Below are 17,571 nucleotides of genomic sequence, written 5' to 3'. Positions count from 1 at the left end.
TACTATATAGTATGTGAACAAGCTCCAGCCAGCTTTGTCAAGAAGCAATAATGTTTTGGCATTTTGCATCCAATTGGCTGATCATCTTAGCACAGCCGTCTCCACCCTTTTTAACCACGAGATCACTTTTTCAATTCAAGTGCAATGTAAGATCTACCTCAAACCCATTGCCCTATTTCCTTCCTGCCCCTTCTTTGGGGCCCTACCCCTGCTCCACCCTTCTCTGAGGCCTCACCTTGCTCACTCCATCCCTCTTCCTCTCCCATCCTCACTTTCACCAGGCTGGAGTAAGGAATTGGGGTGCAGGTTCTGGTCTTAGGCCAAAGAGTTTGGAGTATGGGAGGGGCTCCAGGCTTAGCACAGGGTGAGGGACTGGGGTTTAGGAGGGGGTTCAGGATGCAAGCTCTTGGGAGGAGTTTGGGTGCAGGGGGACTTGCACCTGGGGTAGGAGGTTGGGTGTAGGAGGTGGTTCAGGAAGCAGGCTCTGGCTGGGTACCATTTAACTGAGATGGCTTCTAGGTGGTGGAGCAGTGGGGTTAAGGCAGGCTTACTTCTGCCCTGGCCCTGCACCACTCCTGAAAGCAGCTGGCATGTGCAGCAATGGCTCCATGTGCTGCCCTTCATCTACAGGTACTGAGCCCACATCTTCTACTGACCAATGTTCCCTGTTACTGATCAATGGGAGCTGCAGGAGTGGTGTCTGCAGGCAAGGACAGCATGTGCTGTGCCTCTCTCAGGGGCTGCAGAGACAAGCAGTAAAAAAAACTAACAACCTCCCCACGGGTCAGGAGATGAGAGTAAAGGACAGCGTGTTTGTGAGAATGACAGAGATTTGCATTGTCAGGCTCCGTCCATCCTCTTCACTCTGTGTGGAAATGGGGTACAGAAGTGAGGGAAGGGGGGACACCCTGACATCAGTGCCTCCCCTCTTTTCCCTCCCACACCCTGCACAGCAAGCAGGAGGTTCCCAGGGGGCAGCTCCAAGTCAGAGAGCAGAAGCAGCATCACATTGGGTGAAGGGGCAACTGAAATACTGTCCTTGATAGCTTCCTGGCCAAACCAGTCAGGATCACCTTTGAGAAGCTCCAAGATCTACTGGTAAATCCCCATCTACTGGTTGGTGACCACTGTCTTAGCAGAACTTTCTCTGAGAACCATGAGTATTCTCTTCAGAGCAATGTGGTGATGTCCATCTTCAGGGAATAAGGTATCACATTGCTCAACTTGTGCACTGATGAGAAAAAAATTGTCATTAATTTTGTTCTCAAGCCAAACTCAGGCCAAGATCGTTAATGCCCTCCAATTGAAATGAGGAGTGACTCTAATGCAGTGTTTCCCAATTAGTGCTCCACGGAACCGTGGGGTTCCGTAAAGCAAAAGTAGGGGTTCCGCAAGGAGCTGCCATTCCCTGCCCCTCTGAAAGAGAGAGCACCAGTATGACAAGATGGAACCATCCCAAGGGGGAGGACTAATCCGTCCCACACGCAGTCCTCACCGACCTCTCCCTTTTACGGGGCACAAAAGGGGCGGATGCCTGTCTGTTCTGCCTGTTCTTGTTCAGCGGCACAGCAGGGTCATTCCACCGCTGGGGGAACGCTGAGCCGGGACACGTCAGCATTATCCCAATGCCTGGAGTTAAGGCCCGGGGATGGTGAGCGTCGGAGCTAGGGGAGCGTGGGAGGCCGAAGTCCGAGGTCCCTGGGGGTAGGAAGAAGCCCAGGGCGGGACTTGCCTACAGACAGCCCATGGGCTGGTGCGTTGCGGCAGGAGCCCCAGCAGCCAGGCAGGTCCTTACCTGCACCTGTCTTAGGGCCCTGGGCTGGGACCCGTGAGCGAGGGCGGGTTTAGGCCCTCCTACCCCTACCTGCCTGCAGCGCGGCAGAACTGTTGGAGACACTTGTGGTATCTGACTACAAAACAGACTGCCATGGAGGCAGAAACAATTGTAAACTGGTTAATAAAAGCCAGAGTAAACTGACAGAAAAGGGGGAGCGGACTGCCACCCCTTTACAGCCGGCTAGCCAGCAGAGGCATATGGAGGCAGGGGCAGAGGGAACAGTTGCTCCAGGCTGGCACACCAGGGGAGTGCAGTGAACCACAGCAGGGAGGGTAGCACTTCCCCTCCCCAAAGGAGCCAGCACGTGCTGCCTGAATAGCTGGGGCTGTGGCACCCGGCAACTTAATTCTAGGGCCTTTCTGCACAGTGCAGGGGAAGGAAGGAAGTTCAGGAGACCCGGGGCTGCACAGCTCCAACTATGCAGTCAGCGTGGTCTGCCCTGGGACTCCCTGCGCCCTCCCCCCCTCAGGAAGGCATCGCAGAGGTAAGTTGCTGGGGTGAACAGCCCCTGATACTCAAGCAATGCGCACGCCAGCTGTTTGGGGAGGGGGAGTGCAGTCGCACACTTCCAGGAACCCATAAGTGCTGCAGGATTGCCAGCTACTGGTCCCAGCTGCCCCTGTCCGGTCCCCCCCATGAGTACCCTGTCCCCACCAGCGCTGTACCCAGCACCATCCTATCCCTGGCCCCAGCACCCTGCCATCCACCCCAGGACCCAGCAGAACCATGTCCCTGACCCCGGCACCCTGCCACCTGCCCCAGCATCCTGCCACCCAGCACCATCCTCTCCCTGGCTCCAGCACCCACTAGCACTTTGTCCCCTGCCCTCACCAGCACAGTTGGGACCACGTTAGTGAGGCCTGGGGGGTTTTGGAGGGTTTTTTGTTTTGTTGTATCTCACTTGTGTGGCCCCAACTGACTTTTCTGTGGGTCAGTGACCCCTGACTCAAATCAGGTTCCTCACCCCTCTCATAAATAAAGACAATGCTAAAACCTTTTGAGTTTGACATATTTTATTTAAAAATGAAGCCAGGCCAACAAGCCCCCAATTGGGGCCAAACCCCCATCTCACTGCAGCATCATAACACTCCTGCACCACCTGACCCCAAATCTGAGCCTATCATACACTGGAACCCCCTATGCTGAGCCTCTTACATCCCCAAACTCCTGCATCCCCATATCCTCGGTCTTCTGCCACAACATTCCTCCACCATCCACACATCACAAATCTGTGTCCTGAGCCCATGATACTCACAGCCTCCTTGCCCTGAGCCCCTCACATATCCAGCCCAAACTCCTGCAATATCACATCCATAAGCTCATGGCTTGCTCAGCACTCCAACCTTCCACCTGAGGCCAGCACTCCCCAGCCTGGACCCCCCTCTCCGAGCCAACATCTCTGTCTCCTGCATCCAGATTTCCTCCCAGATCTTGTACTTCTCACCCCTTCCCACACCCAAATCCCTCATTCCCACCCCAGAGCCCGCACCTCCTGTCTCAACCTGGTGAGAATGTATAAGAGCTGGGGATAGCAAGTGATGGAGAGGAGGGGAGAGGAGAGGATGAGGCCTCAAGGAAGGGGTGGGAGTCTTGGGAAAGGAATGTGATTTTCATGCATTGGTGGGTCCCTTTCTCCTTTTTTTTAAAACAAACCTAGGGGTTCCTTGAAAAGCTGAAAAGGGTTCCATGGCCAAATAAAATTGGGAAACACTGCTCTAGGTGGCCTAGACTTTGTTGATGCTATTCTTGTGTGATGACCACTGGAATTGCTATGCAGCAAGGGTCATGGTTACAAGACTCAGCTCTCCTGTACAAAGTTCAACAGATTATTCAGGACTTTCCCTTTCAAGGGGATACACTCTTGTCAGAAAAAAATTGATATTAAACTCAGTAGTCTAAAAGACTCAAGGAATATCCCCAGTTCACTGGGCCTCTATACCCCTTGTATCCAGTGCAGCTACTTCCACTCAGAGCCTCAGGAGCACTTCTCACAAAGAGTAGTCAGGACATCTCTAACAGAGGAAACTGCAGTGGCACTATGCGGCCACATCAGCCCTCTGGGCAAAACTTGGGCCACCCAAAACCTCTCCAGGATCAAAACCTGCCTTTGGAAGGCACGGTCAAGGACAGCATACCACACCTGTCTCCAGATCCACCCCAGCTTACCTTTTTTCCTGATTATATCCCTTTTCTACTGTGCATGATTCTGTGTTACCATGGATTGTTGGGTGCTCAGTACAATAGAGAGGGCATACTGCATCTAATTCTTTACTATCCTGCCATTCCACCCTGATTCCTTGTCCCTTTTAAGTGTCTCTTCTCATGAACAACTCCTTTAAGAGGTGCAGTCACTCCTACAATTAGGAACAGTGGAGGAAGTTTCTCACAAACACAGGAGAAGGGGTTTTGACTTCGAAGTTTCCTAACACCGAAAGCCAAGGGAGATCTCAGACCCATCCTAGACCTACAGGATCTCAACACATTCATAGAGAAATGCATGTTCTGCCTGGTTTCCCTGTCCTCCATTATTCTCTCTCTGGATCTGACAGACTGGTATGCTGCCTTTAATTTAAAGGATGTATATTTCCATACAGTGATCACTTAGTCCCATAGGAAATACCAAAGGATTATGGTGAACGGTATCCACTACATACTCACAGTCCTATCATTTGGCCTGTCAGCAGCCCCTCTGTGTTTTCACCAAATGCATCGTAGCTGTAGCTCTGTTTCTCCACTGACATCAGGTACAAGTGTTTCTGTACCATGACAGCTGGCTGATGAAGGCCCACTCCAACACTCAACTGAAAGCTCAGCTCACATTTATCAGGGCCACTTTAGATGATCTAGGTTCCTTTGTGAATGAAATGAAGTCCTTTCTGTTGCCAGTTCAGAGAATAGAGTCTATGAGAGCTGTCCTGGACTTAACACAAGCCTGTGTGTACCTGCCATATTCGAGGTTCAAGCTTCTTGTTCAGTCTCATCCAAAGTCCCTGACAATTTCTCCCCACCAAGGTGAGGAACTGCCTCAAGCCCCTTGGCCATGTGTCCACTCATATGTGTGTGGTGTGACATCTCAGACTTTGGCCACTTTAATCATGGCTGGCATCAGTCTATTGCCCAGCCAGGGACAGTTCAGACAAGGTAGTAACTCTGCCTTTCCCCCTTCTCTGGTAGTTGGACCCATAGGAAGTCTACTCAGGAGTTCCCTTTGCAACACAGGAGTTCCCTTTGCAACTGACAACCCATCAGTGTCATTGGTCATGGACTTGGAATAGGGAGCACATTTGGGGGACCTCAAGACTCAAGGTCTATGATCTCCAGCCAACCTCACTGTCCACATTGATGTCCGAGAATTAAGGGCAGTTTGGCAAGCCTTACAGTCATATTTGGCAGGACTTTGTGTATCAGTGATGACGGACAAAATATCAGCGATTTTCTATATCAACAATAGGGGATGCACACTTCTCTTCCATATGTCAAGATGCCCTCTTCTTGTGCAACTTTTGTGTAGAACGTTCAGTTCTTCTGCAAGATTACATCGCCTGGGAGTGCAGAATGAGCTGGTGGACCACCTCAGCAGGTTGTTTCAGGGACACAAGTGTTCTATTTGCCCAGACATTGTGAACTCAATCTTCCAGTTCATGACACACAACAGGAAGTGCCAGCAATTTTGTTCTTCCAGAACCATAGCCCAGGATCCACCATGGATGTGTTCCTCCTCCTGTGGAGAAGTTGTATACTGTTCACCTTCCCTCTCCTCCACCCTTTCCCCCCTCCCCCCCAATACCACTCATATAGAAAGTCCTCCCGAGGAAACGGGCTCAGGTCATATAGATTGTGCCAGGTTCAGCTCGTGAACATCGGTACATATTTCTTCTGGACACGTCCATAGAGATTCCAGTCATTCTACCACTTTCCCTGAACTTTCTGACTCAGGACTATGGATGCCTTTGACATCCAGACCTGGAGTTGCTGCATCTTACAGAATGGAAACTCCATGGCTGAATCCAACTGGACTTTCTTGCTCAGACCAGATTACACAAGTCCTCCTTGATGGCAGAAAATCCGCTACGAGAATCATGTACCATGCTAAGTGGAAGAGACCAGATGGAGAAACTACACAGCATGGTTTTTCTCCAGCATTAGTTCCTATACCTTTCATCTTGGATTATCTTCTCAATCTTAAGCAGCAGGGTCTGTCAGTGTCCTCTGTCAGTGTCCATCTAGCTGCCATATCTGCTTTCCATCCAAGGACACAAGGTTGCTTGATGTTTACCAGCTCCTTACCAGCTCCCTGGTTAACTGATTTCTAAAGGGCCTGAATAGCACTCCCTGGTTAACTGATTTCTAAAGCCGCCCCCCCCCCCCCCACACACACACACCTCTGTGGTCCTCTCCAAACTCGTGGATCCACGATTTGAACCATGGTCTACCTCTCTGATAAGATGGCTTTCCTGGTTGCAGGAACCTCAGCCAGGAGGGTATCTGAGCTTAGGGGCCTCATGCCAGAGCTTCCTTACAATCTTCTGTAAGGATAAATTTTAAAATCAAAGAATAGTCTAGCAGCACTCTAAAGATTAACAAAACATGTAGATGGTATCATGAGCTTTCATGGGTACACCCCACTTGTTCTTGTATCTAGGAATGTTATAGCCTTGCAGGTGTGCCACCGTCCCCACTCACTGCACACTCTACCAGAGCCCAGGTTAACCTCCACAGCATTTCTTGCTCAAATCCCTACCCCAAAGATCTGCAGAGCAGGGACCTTGTTTCAGTACACACTTTTGTTGTGCACTATGCAATTACATACAAGACTAGAGATGATGTAGCATTTGGGCGGGCAGTGCTTCAGTCAGTGCAGAACTCCATCAGCTCCTAAACATGGCCTTGTAAGTCACCTGATTGGAATGTACATGAACAAGCACTCAAAAAAAAAAAAAGTTACCTTTTGTAATTCTTGTTCTTCTACATGTGGTAGTCATGTCCATTTCAGTACCCACTCTCCTTCCCCTCCATCAGAGTAACCGGCAAGGAGGAACTGAGGAGGGGACAGGTTGGCAGGACCTTATATTAGGTGCCAAGATGACACCCAGAGAAACCCTACAACTAAGTGCCACCTTTATATAGCTATGGGATGGGCTACAAGGGCCTGAGCATGTGAGCACTTCCCTGTTGGGTACTGCTGAGCAAAACTCTCTGGCTTCAGTACATGGGGTATGTGCACATCTGAGTGGAATGCACATCTGCACCACATCTCAAAAGACTAACCGTTGCAGCACAGGTAAGTAACAATCTGTCATGCACAGTGTAAAGTGAATGTTGAAAGCTGGTGGATTATTTAACTGTCTAATTTTTAAATCATTTTAAAATACATTTTAAAATCCAAATTTGTCCCCTCTAATTCCAAATAAGTCTCATTGTGTTGCTTGAAATTCTTAAGCAATGCTATATTTTAGCATTGTACAAAAACAGTGTAGATGTAAGTAACTTTTACGGATTAATTTGCTCTTTTTATTATTTTTGCACAGAGTCTGCATTTGTTGTAGTAATCTTCTGGGGTTTTTTCTTTTTGTTTCTCACTTAGTATTTGAGTCCTTCATTGATTATGTTGCAGTAGAACAGCTGGATGGTGACAACAAATATGATGCAGGAGAACATGGCTTGCAGGTATAAAATTCAAGAGGAAGTTTTCTTTTCAGATCCATTGTCAAGGATTTCCAACTACCTTATCAAAAGTGTTATGAAATTCAAGCAAACCTGCATTGTCTGGTTGTAGTGGTTTCATTCTAAGCAAGCTTGTGTATATTTTGTTAATTCCTGGTCCGTTACTTGGAAATGAAGACTTCAGCAATATATAATTATTTATTTGATTTCAAGGTGAAAATCCATTCAGTTGCTTTCGTAAAGTTAGTTTGCATTTGCATGTGTTAGGGATGTTAAATTTCGGTTAATTGAATAGTCAAGTAACCTCATTAATTCTTATCTGTTAGTTAACTATTCGATAGTCCCTAGGGGTGTGGCTGGCAGCCAGTGCACTACAACCCCACTCCCAAGGAGACCCTGCCATTCTGCATGGGGTGCCAGGCAGGAGCTGGTCTGCAAGGAGAGCCAGCTTAAAAAACACCTCCCCTGGCGGGCCAGCTTCCTGTTGCCCTGTGCTGTTGCCTCTGATACCGAGGCAGCAGCATAGGGTGGCAGCAGCCCCTGTCGGGGCGGGGGGTGGGTGGGGAGTGAGGGAGGAGGGGACTATGTGTAGTCTATACCAGTGTTTCTCAACCAGTGGTACGAGTACCCTTAGGGGTACTTGAGAGACGTCTGGGGGTTACGTCAACACAACTGAAATTTGGCGAAAACTGAATTTTTGTGTTGTTTTACAGTGCTTTATTATTTTTGTCCTTTTTATATCCAAAAATGTAATCGCCCATCCAGCTATGATTAAGTTGTTGAAACAAATGTGTTGCAACGGTAGAAAAAAATGTTGTGTATCTGAAAACTGTAGGTACTGGGGGTACATATATATTTTTAAAGGGGAAATTTATAAAAAAAACAACAACACTGCTTTTGCTTATCGGATAATCAACTACACCATGACATCCCTAGCATGTGTATCTATAGGCCACTGAGAAACAGGAAGGAGCATCAAATGAAGTTGCAGAGTAGTTTTCACCATTCATCTTTGTGCACTAGTCCATCTGGGTTTTCAGTTTCACTTTGCCTGCCACGGTGTGAAAAGCAGAAGTCCTTGTCTTAAACTGGTTTGGTTAAGCTGATTTTGTTACAAGAATAACTGTTTTCAATAATAATTAAAAATACATTGGAAAAACAAAAAAATGTAAATACTCTTCTTGCGGTAAGATGTTGAAGCCTAGCAATGTCGGGCTTGTTCACGGACCACTTGTTATGCTTCGTGGTCTGAAACCAGTGTCTTTGGCAGTTCAGGTCATCATATGCTCTGCAGGTTGACTCTTGAATCTTTCCTTTTAAGTCACAGGTTTTATCTACGTTCTCCCAAGACTCCAATAGCAAGAAATAAAAAGAAGCGCTAGCTATAATGGGAGAACCTTTCTCTCAGCAATCTTCTAGCACTAGCTGGATCAATCTTCTTGCACTTTTTTCACTGGTTCTACGTTTCATCTGTATGCATGGGTTTTTTTTTTTATTCAGACAACTTGTTTGTTCATTTATTGTGATATTATGATGCCTTTGCCTTACTTATTGCTCTTCTTTGAAATAATTAACTACAGGCAGTCCCCGGGTTACGTACAAGATAGGGACTGTAGGTTTGTTCTTAAGTTGAATCTGTATGTAAGTTGGAACTGGCGTCCAGATTCAGCCGCTGCTGAAACTGACCAGCGGCTGACTACAGGAAGCCCGAGGCAGAGTTGCTCTGCCCTGGGCTTCCTGGAATCAGCCGCTGATCAGTTTCAACGGCGGCTGAATCTGGACGCCTGGGACAGAGCAGCTGGGGCGCTGCCGGGTAGGACCCTGCAGCGCCGCACCTCAGCGCTGCGGGGACCAACCCGGCAGCACCCCAGCTGCTCTACCTCAGGTGTCCCCAAGTCAGCCACTGTTGAAACTGATCAGCGGCTGATTCCAGGAAGCCCGAGGCAGAGACGCGGAGCAGCTTTTCTCGCCCCGGAGGACGCGGGCAGTGGGACCGCGGCGCGTCTGGGCGGTCCCGCCGCCCGCATCCTCCGGGGCGAGAAAAGCCCCGTTCATAACTACGGATCTGACATAAGTCAGATCCGCGTAAGTCGGGGACTGCCTGTACTTTGCTTCCAAGTGTTACTGCAGAAGCAACTGGGAAGATCAAGTGTGTACCAAAGTACTAAAAAGTTACGAAAAATCCTTGTTGCCCTTATCTCTCTATTGTGAAATATAAATGAAAGCCCGTGTAGAAGAAACAAATCTGAGAAATCTAGTTCATGGGTAAAAATGATTTTCTTTGAGTAGTTCAAAAAGATTGATTCAGTCTGAACCTGGCATTCTTTTTCAAACATACAGGAGGCAGAGAAAGGTGTGAAGTTCCTAACGTTACCACCAGTGTTACATCTGCAACTCATGAGATTTATGTATGACCCTCAAACTGACCAAAACATCAAGATAAATGATAGGTAACTCTTTTGCCAAGCTAAAGTTTGAAATACTTGTTGAAATACAGTATGGAAAACATTTTGCCCTATGTCTGGCTTTTGGGTTTTCAGTTGACACCAGTAAGAAGGACATGAAGATGTGTTGAATGCTTCCAAGAAATAGTGTTCCTTGTGTGTATTGTTGACTTACGAATTTTTAAGTGTTCTGGTTGACAAATTCAGCTGTTAATTAAATAACCATTATTAATAATTTACTGGACTATGAAATGAATAATAAGCATAATTGGTTTTTTTTAATGATTTAATTTTGCATAAACCTTTGTTTATGCGATATGGATGTAAAAAAGTAAGAAAAGTTGCAGAAGTCTAGTGTGTCACTGTTTTTAATGCATGCCAAATACCTGCTGCAAGTATTAGCAGAATTTCTGGGTGTCCCCCACTCATGTCATGTCACTCTTTTTCCTCTTCCTCCCCAACTACCACACACATGTGTGCTCAGAAAGTTCATAACAAAAGTAGATGTGCCATTTGAGAAAAAAAAAGTCATTTCTGTGATGTGGATTTTGTATCAGCTGGCTTCTCTCTGAAATGAACTCTGGACATTTCAGTTCTTTTTTTTGAAAATTGGTTTACTAAACCAGTTTTCTAGGGAAAAAAGGAAATTGAGAAAATCCATGTTACAATAATTGAAAAATGTTGTGTAATGTGATCTGATGCGAAATAACAATAGCGTTCCAGTCAAAAGGTAACTGATTTAGCAGTTGCACTCTTGCTGCACCTGCAAGGAATGGGTTTTTGAGCTAGATTCTGCTCTTGTTTACAATGTGGTAATTCCCCAGAGTAACTTCTTGACTTCAGCTGAGTTATCCTGAACTTATACTGCTTTGTAACTGAGTGCAGGACTTGGTCCCTTGTGTATACAAAGATTATTCATATCCTGTATTAACAATGTAAAATATGGTGCTTTACCCAGTCCTTGCAGTTAATCTCAGGAAAAATGTTGTAATTTGACTTGTTTAGTTGCCTACTGTAACTTTCTTTAGTGAAGTTTATTTCTAAGTATACTCCAGCATAACAATATTATTCTGTCTTAACTATAATTAATTAAAAATATCTAACTTTTTTTATAATTAGGTTTGAATTTCCTGAGCAGTTGCCACTTGATGAATTTTTACAAAAAACAGACCCCAAAGATGCTGCAAATTACATCCTTCATGCAGTACTAGTACATAGTGGAGATAACCATGGTGGACATTATGTTGTTTATTTAAATCCAAAAGGGGATGGGAAAGTAAGTATTGAAAAAGTAGCCAAACTATTTTGTGTGTTTGTAGAGGTGTCTTACTTGTATCTTTTGAGGCAGTTGAAACTTCTATTATGGAGCAAGTCAGAAACCCTCTAATTATGGTAACTATTGCTGTTTAGAGTTACCATAAGAACTTTTTGGTTTTTAATGGTAGGGAATACTGACACGTGTCTTTGAAACTAAGTTTAATTTCTTCAATAGAATGCTTGTTCTCGGAAGAGTTTATTAAACTCTTTCTTAGTCACTCAACTTCTAATCCCACAGATTTAGGGAAACTCAATTTCTATACAGTCTTTCTTATCTTTTTTCCTAATTTAGTGAGGCTATGGACAATTTGAGGCATTAGGAGTCTCTAGCCCACTTAGGAGGAGCAGGCTCCTGCATTTCTGCTGTTGGTTGGCTTGTGGCCAAAGATTTAGCTTGGGGAATTCTTACCAAAAACCACATAACTAGGGTTCCAAAAGAAGGAATTAGTCTATGCAGCAAGAGTCTATGTTACTTTCATAGTATGAATTGCATACCTTAAGCCGACCTTCTCCTGTAGTATAGACTTGGCTTTAGGAAAATGTTTCTAGCACAGGGCGAGTAACTTTTTTTTTCATCAGGGTCCACTTCACCAAAATTGAAAATCATTTGGGGTCCATACACAGAGAGAAGCAAAGCAAAACAAAACAAAAAACCTCACTGGCCTGGTCCGTTGAAAAACAAATAAGCAAACAAAAAGTCGCAGCCACTCTTGGGTAGGGTTCCCTGTAAGGTGTGCAGATGCACACCAAGAATTTCATTCCTGCCCACCCCCTCAGCAGAGCCTCGCAGCTGTGGCCCCAGCTGCTCCCGGGGGCAGGGCCTCATGGCGGGTTACTATCCACCCCAGGAGCAGCTGGGTAGCCACCATGCAGCCTGAGTGACAGCTGCCAGAGCTGGAGCCTAGACTGTGGTATTAAAAATAGCACCATGACCTGGCCCCAGTCCTGGCATACAGGGCAGCTGCCAGCCACCTGGAGCAGCTGCTGGGGCCAGAACTGTGGTACTAAAAATAGCATTGCAGCCCCGGCTCGAGTCCCGGCACATGGGGCATGCTGCCCAGGGTGCCTGGACTGGAACAGGGCCACAGTGCAGCTGCTTCTGGGCTGGGGCTGCAGTACTGAATATAGCACTGTGGCCCTGACCCCATCCCCAGCACACAGGGCAGCTACCCACCATGCTGCCCATCGTGCAGGTGTCAGGATCGAAGAAGGGAAGGGGGAGAACTAAGGGGAAGGGGGTGAGGAGAGGAAGGGGCTTGTGCTGGGGAGGGGGCAGGGCACGAGAAGAAAGGGGAAGGCACCAAGGAGCAGGTTGGAGGAGACACAAATGCCAGGGGGCCAAGAGGAGACAAAGAGGGGAAAGGGCAGGAGTGGGAGGTGGGTGGAAAGGTGTCAGTATGTGGGAAAGGAGAGGGGCAGGGTGATGCTGGGAGAGAAGAGGGGAGGGACAGTGGGGGCAAGAGGGAGGAAGAGGAGAGGGGAGGTGAAGGTGCTGGGAGAAGAGGGGTTGAAAGGAGGGGTGGGCATGAGGAAGGCAGGGATTGGAGCAAGTCATGTTTGAGGGCACCCAGGGGCATGAGGAGAACTGGGGCAGAGGATGGTGAGGGGATGGGCACCAGGGAGGAAGACGACAAGGGGGGCAGGTGTTGGGAAGGCGGGGGAAGCACCAGGAGGGTGCAGGGGCTAAGGGAAGTTGCAGGTGCCAGGGGGATTGTGGAGGTGAAGCAGAAGGGCAGACATGGGGCGGGGCGTAGACGGGAGGGACAAGCACCAGAGGAGAGAGGTAGGCTAGATGGGTAGAGGGAGGTGTTAGTAGAGGGGATGGGGAGGGGAGCTAGAGGAGGGGTGGTTACAGGAGGGAAGGGCAGGAGCAGGGGTCAGAGAGGATGGGGAGGTGAGGCAAGTCCCAGAAGGGCTGGATCCAGGACAGCAGAGGGGGGTGAGGGGCGGCAGCAGGCACCAGGGGAGCAGATGAGGGGAGGGGAGGGGAGGAGAGGATGGGAGATGTGGCAGCAGAGAGAGAAGGGAGAGGTTTATAACTTAGGTGCCACACTGGCACATATTTGAGCAAGTGCATGTGACCTCAATAGTGGTACACAAGACAAAACTCACTATGCTCATAGATGCAAAATCTTAGAGGGAACACTGTTCTTGGGGTGCCAAGACTCCCTGGCTTCATTTGAGCTTGGGTCTTTCCTTCCCCCCTCCCCAAAGTGGGGCAAACCAGCGCTAGCCCTCCAGACTTGTGAAGAGAAAGGGGAGCACCAAGGTAGCGAGACTTGCAGTGGGCTAGAACATTAGTGCCAGCTTGCTCTGCTGTGGAGAAGGTGGGAAGTCCTGAGTTGTGTTTCAAACTGGATCATGAGAAACCAGGAGCCAGATTTGGCTTGCAGACCATAGTTTTCCCAACCTTGTTCTAGCTTCTCTGATTCAATGCTCGGTTTCCTTCTGTTGCTCTCCTAATATTATATGGAGAGGCCATTCTTATAATTTGATATAACTGGAAATTTATTCATCAGGTACATCTTTCATGATATCTGCATTAATCACACCATAAAATGTTTTTGAACACTTAAGTGTTTATATTTAAGAGGTGGAAGCCAAGATTCAATGTAAATTTACTGTTTTTCATATTTCCCCTTTAATTTTCACAACAGATATTTTACAGATAAGGATGGAGTTTTGGGGATGTTTTATTTCATATTTGCCACAGTATGTTTAAAATGTACAAGTAGTAGTTGGATAGTTTTATGCACCACTTGGTTTATATTTCATTCTACAACAATAAATCAGCATCAACTACCTGAAATTCATGGTAGTAATGAAATATATTTGGATAACAGATCAAATTATGTTAAGGTAAATAATAGTTTGGCTGAAGATTGCTCTTACATAAAAAAGGCTCAAATGTTTCATTAATAAACTTCAAAAGTTGAAGACCCTCTTTATTTTGTGTAAAAACAGAAGTTTATACAACTTACATTGAACCAGAGGGATACATTAACAATTATTTCTGTTGCTTGGAAAAAAAGCTTTTTATATTTCAGTCACTTCAAAGTGCAAAAGAAATTACAATTTCTTACATGTAATTTAAGTCAGTCTGTAAGGTGTAAGTTAATTTGTCAGTAATATTTTTTGTATCTTTATATAATTTATTTTTCTCCCTAGTGGTGTAAATTTGATGATGATGTTGTATCGAGATGTACAAAGGAAGAAGCAATTGAACACAATTATGGTGGTCATGACGACGACTTATCTGTTCGGCACTGTACTAATGCTTACATGTTGGTTTATATCAGGGAATCAAAATTAAGTATGTATATATTATCTCTTATTTTTATATGAATGTTGATTGAAATGCAGAGGACTAGGGTTACTTTTGAATTCTAAACTGTTGTAATCTTTCATACTGATAGAGCTTCAGAAAACTGCAGTTAACCTTGGGAAATATTAGTGTTGGATCTATCTTTACTGCTGCTCCAAAATTAAAAATGTCTTCAGCTGACATGGTGATGCCATAAGTGTACTTTGCTTTGTCTTCACAGTATTTGTATAATAGCCTTGATTGTGTTTTAAATAACAGAAATGGCATGCCATTATTTTTATGTAACTAAACCTGAGTGATGAAAACTAGGTCTGGCTTGATATGTATAAATTTGAGTGTTGAAGATTTATTATCCTATAAAATCTGACATTTAGCTGAATCCTTTGTAAGGAGAGGATCGAAATCATGAAAATGGTGTAGTTCTGACCTAAATTAGAAAGTTACTTGTGTCCAAATGAAATGATGCCATATCAGATAAACAGAGTTTAAAAGACTGTAAAAGCTTTCATAAGCTCATCAGAAATGGTTGTGTCCTTGTTGCCCCAAGAATAGTCATGAGTATGTATGAAAGCCCTGTTAGACACAAATTATTGTAAAATAACGTTACAAACCCACTTTCTTTTTAGGTGAAGTTTTGCAGCCTGTCACAGATCATGATATTCCTCAACAATTAGTAGAACGGCTACAAGAAGAAAAGAGAATAGAGGCTCAAAAGAGGAAGGAGAGGCAGGAAGCCCACCTCTACATGCAAGTGCAGGTCAGCTTTCAACAAGAAACAAATCTGAGAAATCTGAAGACAGTAATATTGGTTTAGTAGTAGTCAGAATTCTAGAAAATAGACATGCTATGAACAGTGGGGCTGCTGTTCCATATGCTGTGCCTCTATGGGTTCTAGCATCACAAAGTAGGCAAAGTAGCTTCCCTCCCTTAGGCCACCTCATTATGTCCTGTTAGTAGAGGCAGTGATGGTGAAACCCACACACTTTCTGGGTGTGATCCACTACCCCATCTTGTGTCACTGAGATTACTTACAGAGAGAATGAGTCTGCTCTGCAGCCTTAGCTTGGGAGCCAGCTGACATTCATCTCATGCACTTAGCTCCAGAGGTCCCAGATTTGATCCCACCTATTGGCAATACACTGTCTCCACACCAGAATGAAATTCCACATAAACTTGGGCTTTTCCCGGTGGCTAGCTTTCCTGGGTGTGCAGTTCCTTTATTTCCATGCATAATTGGTATACAGTGACTATCCTCATTCCTGGAAATGTGTTGGTGAATATTTTTATTGAATGTAGGGACATGTCTCTTATGCTAAATTTAATAGTGTGAATAAGTTTGCAAGATTTGGGCCTAAATATAATGGCTTTGTGCTTTGTTTTCTCAGAACATTTTGATTTTTTTTTGTTTGTGTACTTTTAAACACCGTGTTGACTAGCATAGTTTGTCTTTAGTTTCAGACAACTTAGAATCATAAAATCAAAGTCCAGTCCCCTGCCCTCATGGAAGAATAAAAAACTTAGAATTTGAAAACTTGGTAACACAAAATAATTTTAAGTGAAAACACTGACACTAACCAATAAGTCAGCTAAATTGAGATAAAAAGCTTACACGAGCAATGTTTTTGATTCTTCAACAGTAAACTATATATAACTAATGTCCATTAAATGTGCAATTTCAGATAGTGACAGAGGACCAGTTCTGCGGCCACCAAGGCAATGATATGTATGATGAAGAAAAAGTGAAATACACTGTGTTCAAAGTATTAAAAAACTCCACACTTGTAGAATTTGTACAAAACCTCTCTCAAACAATGGTAAGGATTTTTTTTCTTTAGTGACAAAAACCAATACTGTGCGAGACTTTGTTCACTTTATAATCTTTGCTTTCTCTTTGTATATATAACTGTCCACTGTAGGTATGCTTGCATCCCTGTATTGCTGATTTTAGAACTTTGGGAGCAGTGTGCTTTATGCCCACATATGTGCTGCGTTGTCTCTCACTGCACTATGAGACATGCACAAGCTAATTCCCCGTAATTCATTCTCATCTGTCTTTTGCTAGAAAAGAATCAATTTACTTTTCTATAGTTAGCCTCCTAGTTCTTAGTTCTAGTTGTAAATTTTTAATCTTTTAATTTCCCCCTTAAAAATAAACAACAACAAAAAACTCAAGTTTCTTTTCTCATTTTCTTCATTGGGAATCCTTCTTCCAATGGGCAATGCCAGGCGTCCTGGGCTTCAAGAAGTGCTTCTCTTGCAAAGAGGTAATCCTTATCATTAAGGATCGCCCAAACCCAACTCTTCCGGGTTGCAGTCTACTCGCCACGGGCAAGTAGATTGTATTATTTGTCGAGCTCTGCTTATCATAGACAAGCATTTCCAGAGCATCTGTTGCCTCAAAGAAGGCCACGTTCAACAAAAGTTACAGTCTTTGCCTGAAACTCAGGCCCCAGTCTCCTAAGGATAGAGATCTCAGGCAAAAATTATCTTCATGGAGGTGGCTTACTGGCCCTTTCTGGCCCTGTGCCGCAAGTCACCTGTCAGGCTTGAGTCTTCCCCACAGCCCACAACATCTAAAGGCTGTGAGTCGAAGAATCAAGCTGCTCACCCCTCTCACAAGTCATAAAAAGAATGTAGGAAGTTCCCACAGTGAGTCTCAAAATAGCTGCAAGCATTCTCAAGCACATTTGGTATCCTTGGTACCAGTGGCACAGAGACCTTCCCAATCCAATATTCATGGCTCATGGAAGTGATTGTTGCAGGTACTGTTGAACTGCATACAGACCTGATGAGCACAGGCACAAAGTCAACAGCACCTAGGAGCGAAGACAGAAATAAGAAAGCATTGGTTCATGATCTCTCATTGGTACCATCCTCATCTAGCACCATAGCAATGAGTGCAGAGGCAAGATCCTCAGTGCTACCTAAACCACTGAGTCCGATGGCACCACCAGAAGTCCTACACTCCGATGCCAAAGTCTTCT

General features: G+C 45.4%; 1 protein-coding gene across 4 annotated transcripts in view; it reads left to right on the top strand.

Moving 5' to 3' along the window:
- Positions 1–17,571, top strand: part of USP7 (ubiquitin specific peptidase 7) — a 217,355-nt gene that overhangs the window by 157,400 nt on the left and 42,384 nt on the right. For all 4 annotated transcript variants that reach the window (XM_075899282.2, XM_006124597.4, XM_025185416.3 and 1 more), the window contains 6 exons: positions 7,422–7,504; positions 9,842–9,951; positions 11,065–11,221; positions 14,431–14,575; positions 15,214–15,344; positions 16,267–16,401. In XM_075899282.2, coding sequence (XP_075755397.1) covers positions 7,422–7,504; positions 9,842–9,951; positions 11,065–11,221; positions 14,431–14,575; positions 15,214–15,344; positions 16,267–16,401 — 761 coding nt within the window. The remainder of the gene's footprint in view (positions 1–7,421; positions 7,505–9,841; positions 9,952–11,064; positions 11,222–14,430; positions 14,576–15,213; positions 15,345–16,266; positions 16,402–17,571) is intronic.

This window comes from Pelodiscus sinensis, chromosome 15, assembly GCF_052426305.1.
Source record: "Pelodiscus sinensis isolate ZL-2025 chromosome 15, ASM5242630v1, whole genome shotgun sequence".
Taxonomy (NCBI): domain Eukaryota; kingdom Metazoa; phylum Chordata; order Testudines; family Trionychidae; genus Pelodiscus; species Pelodiscus sinensis.
This window is presented reverse-complemented; position numbering and strand designations above follow the sequence as displayed.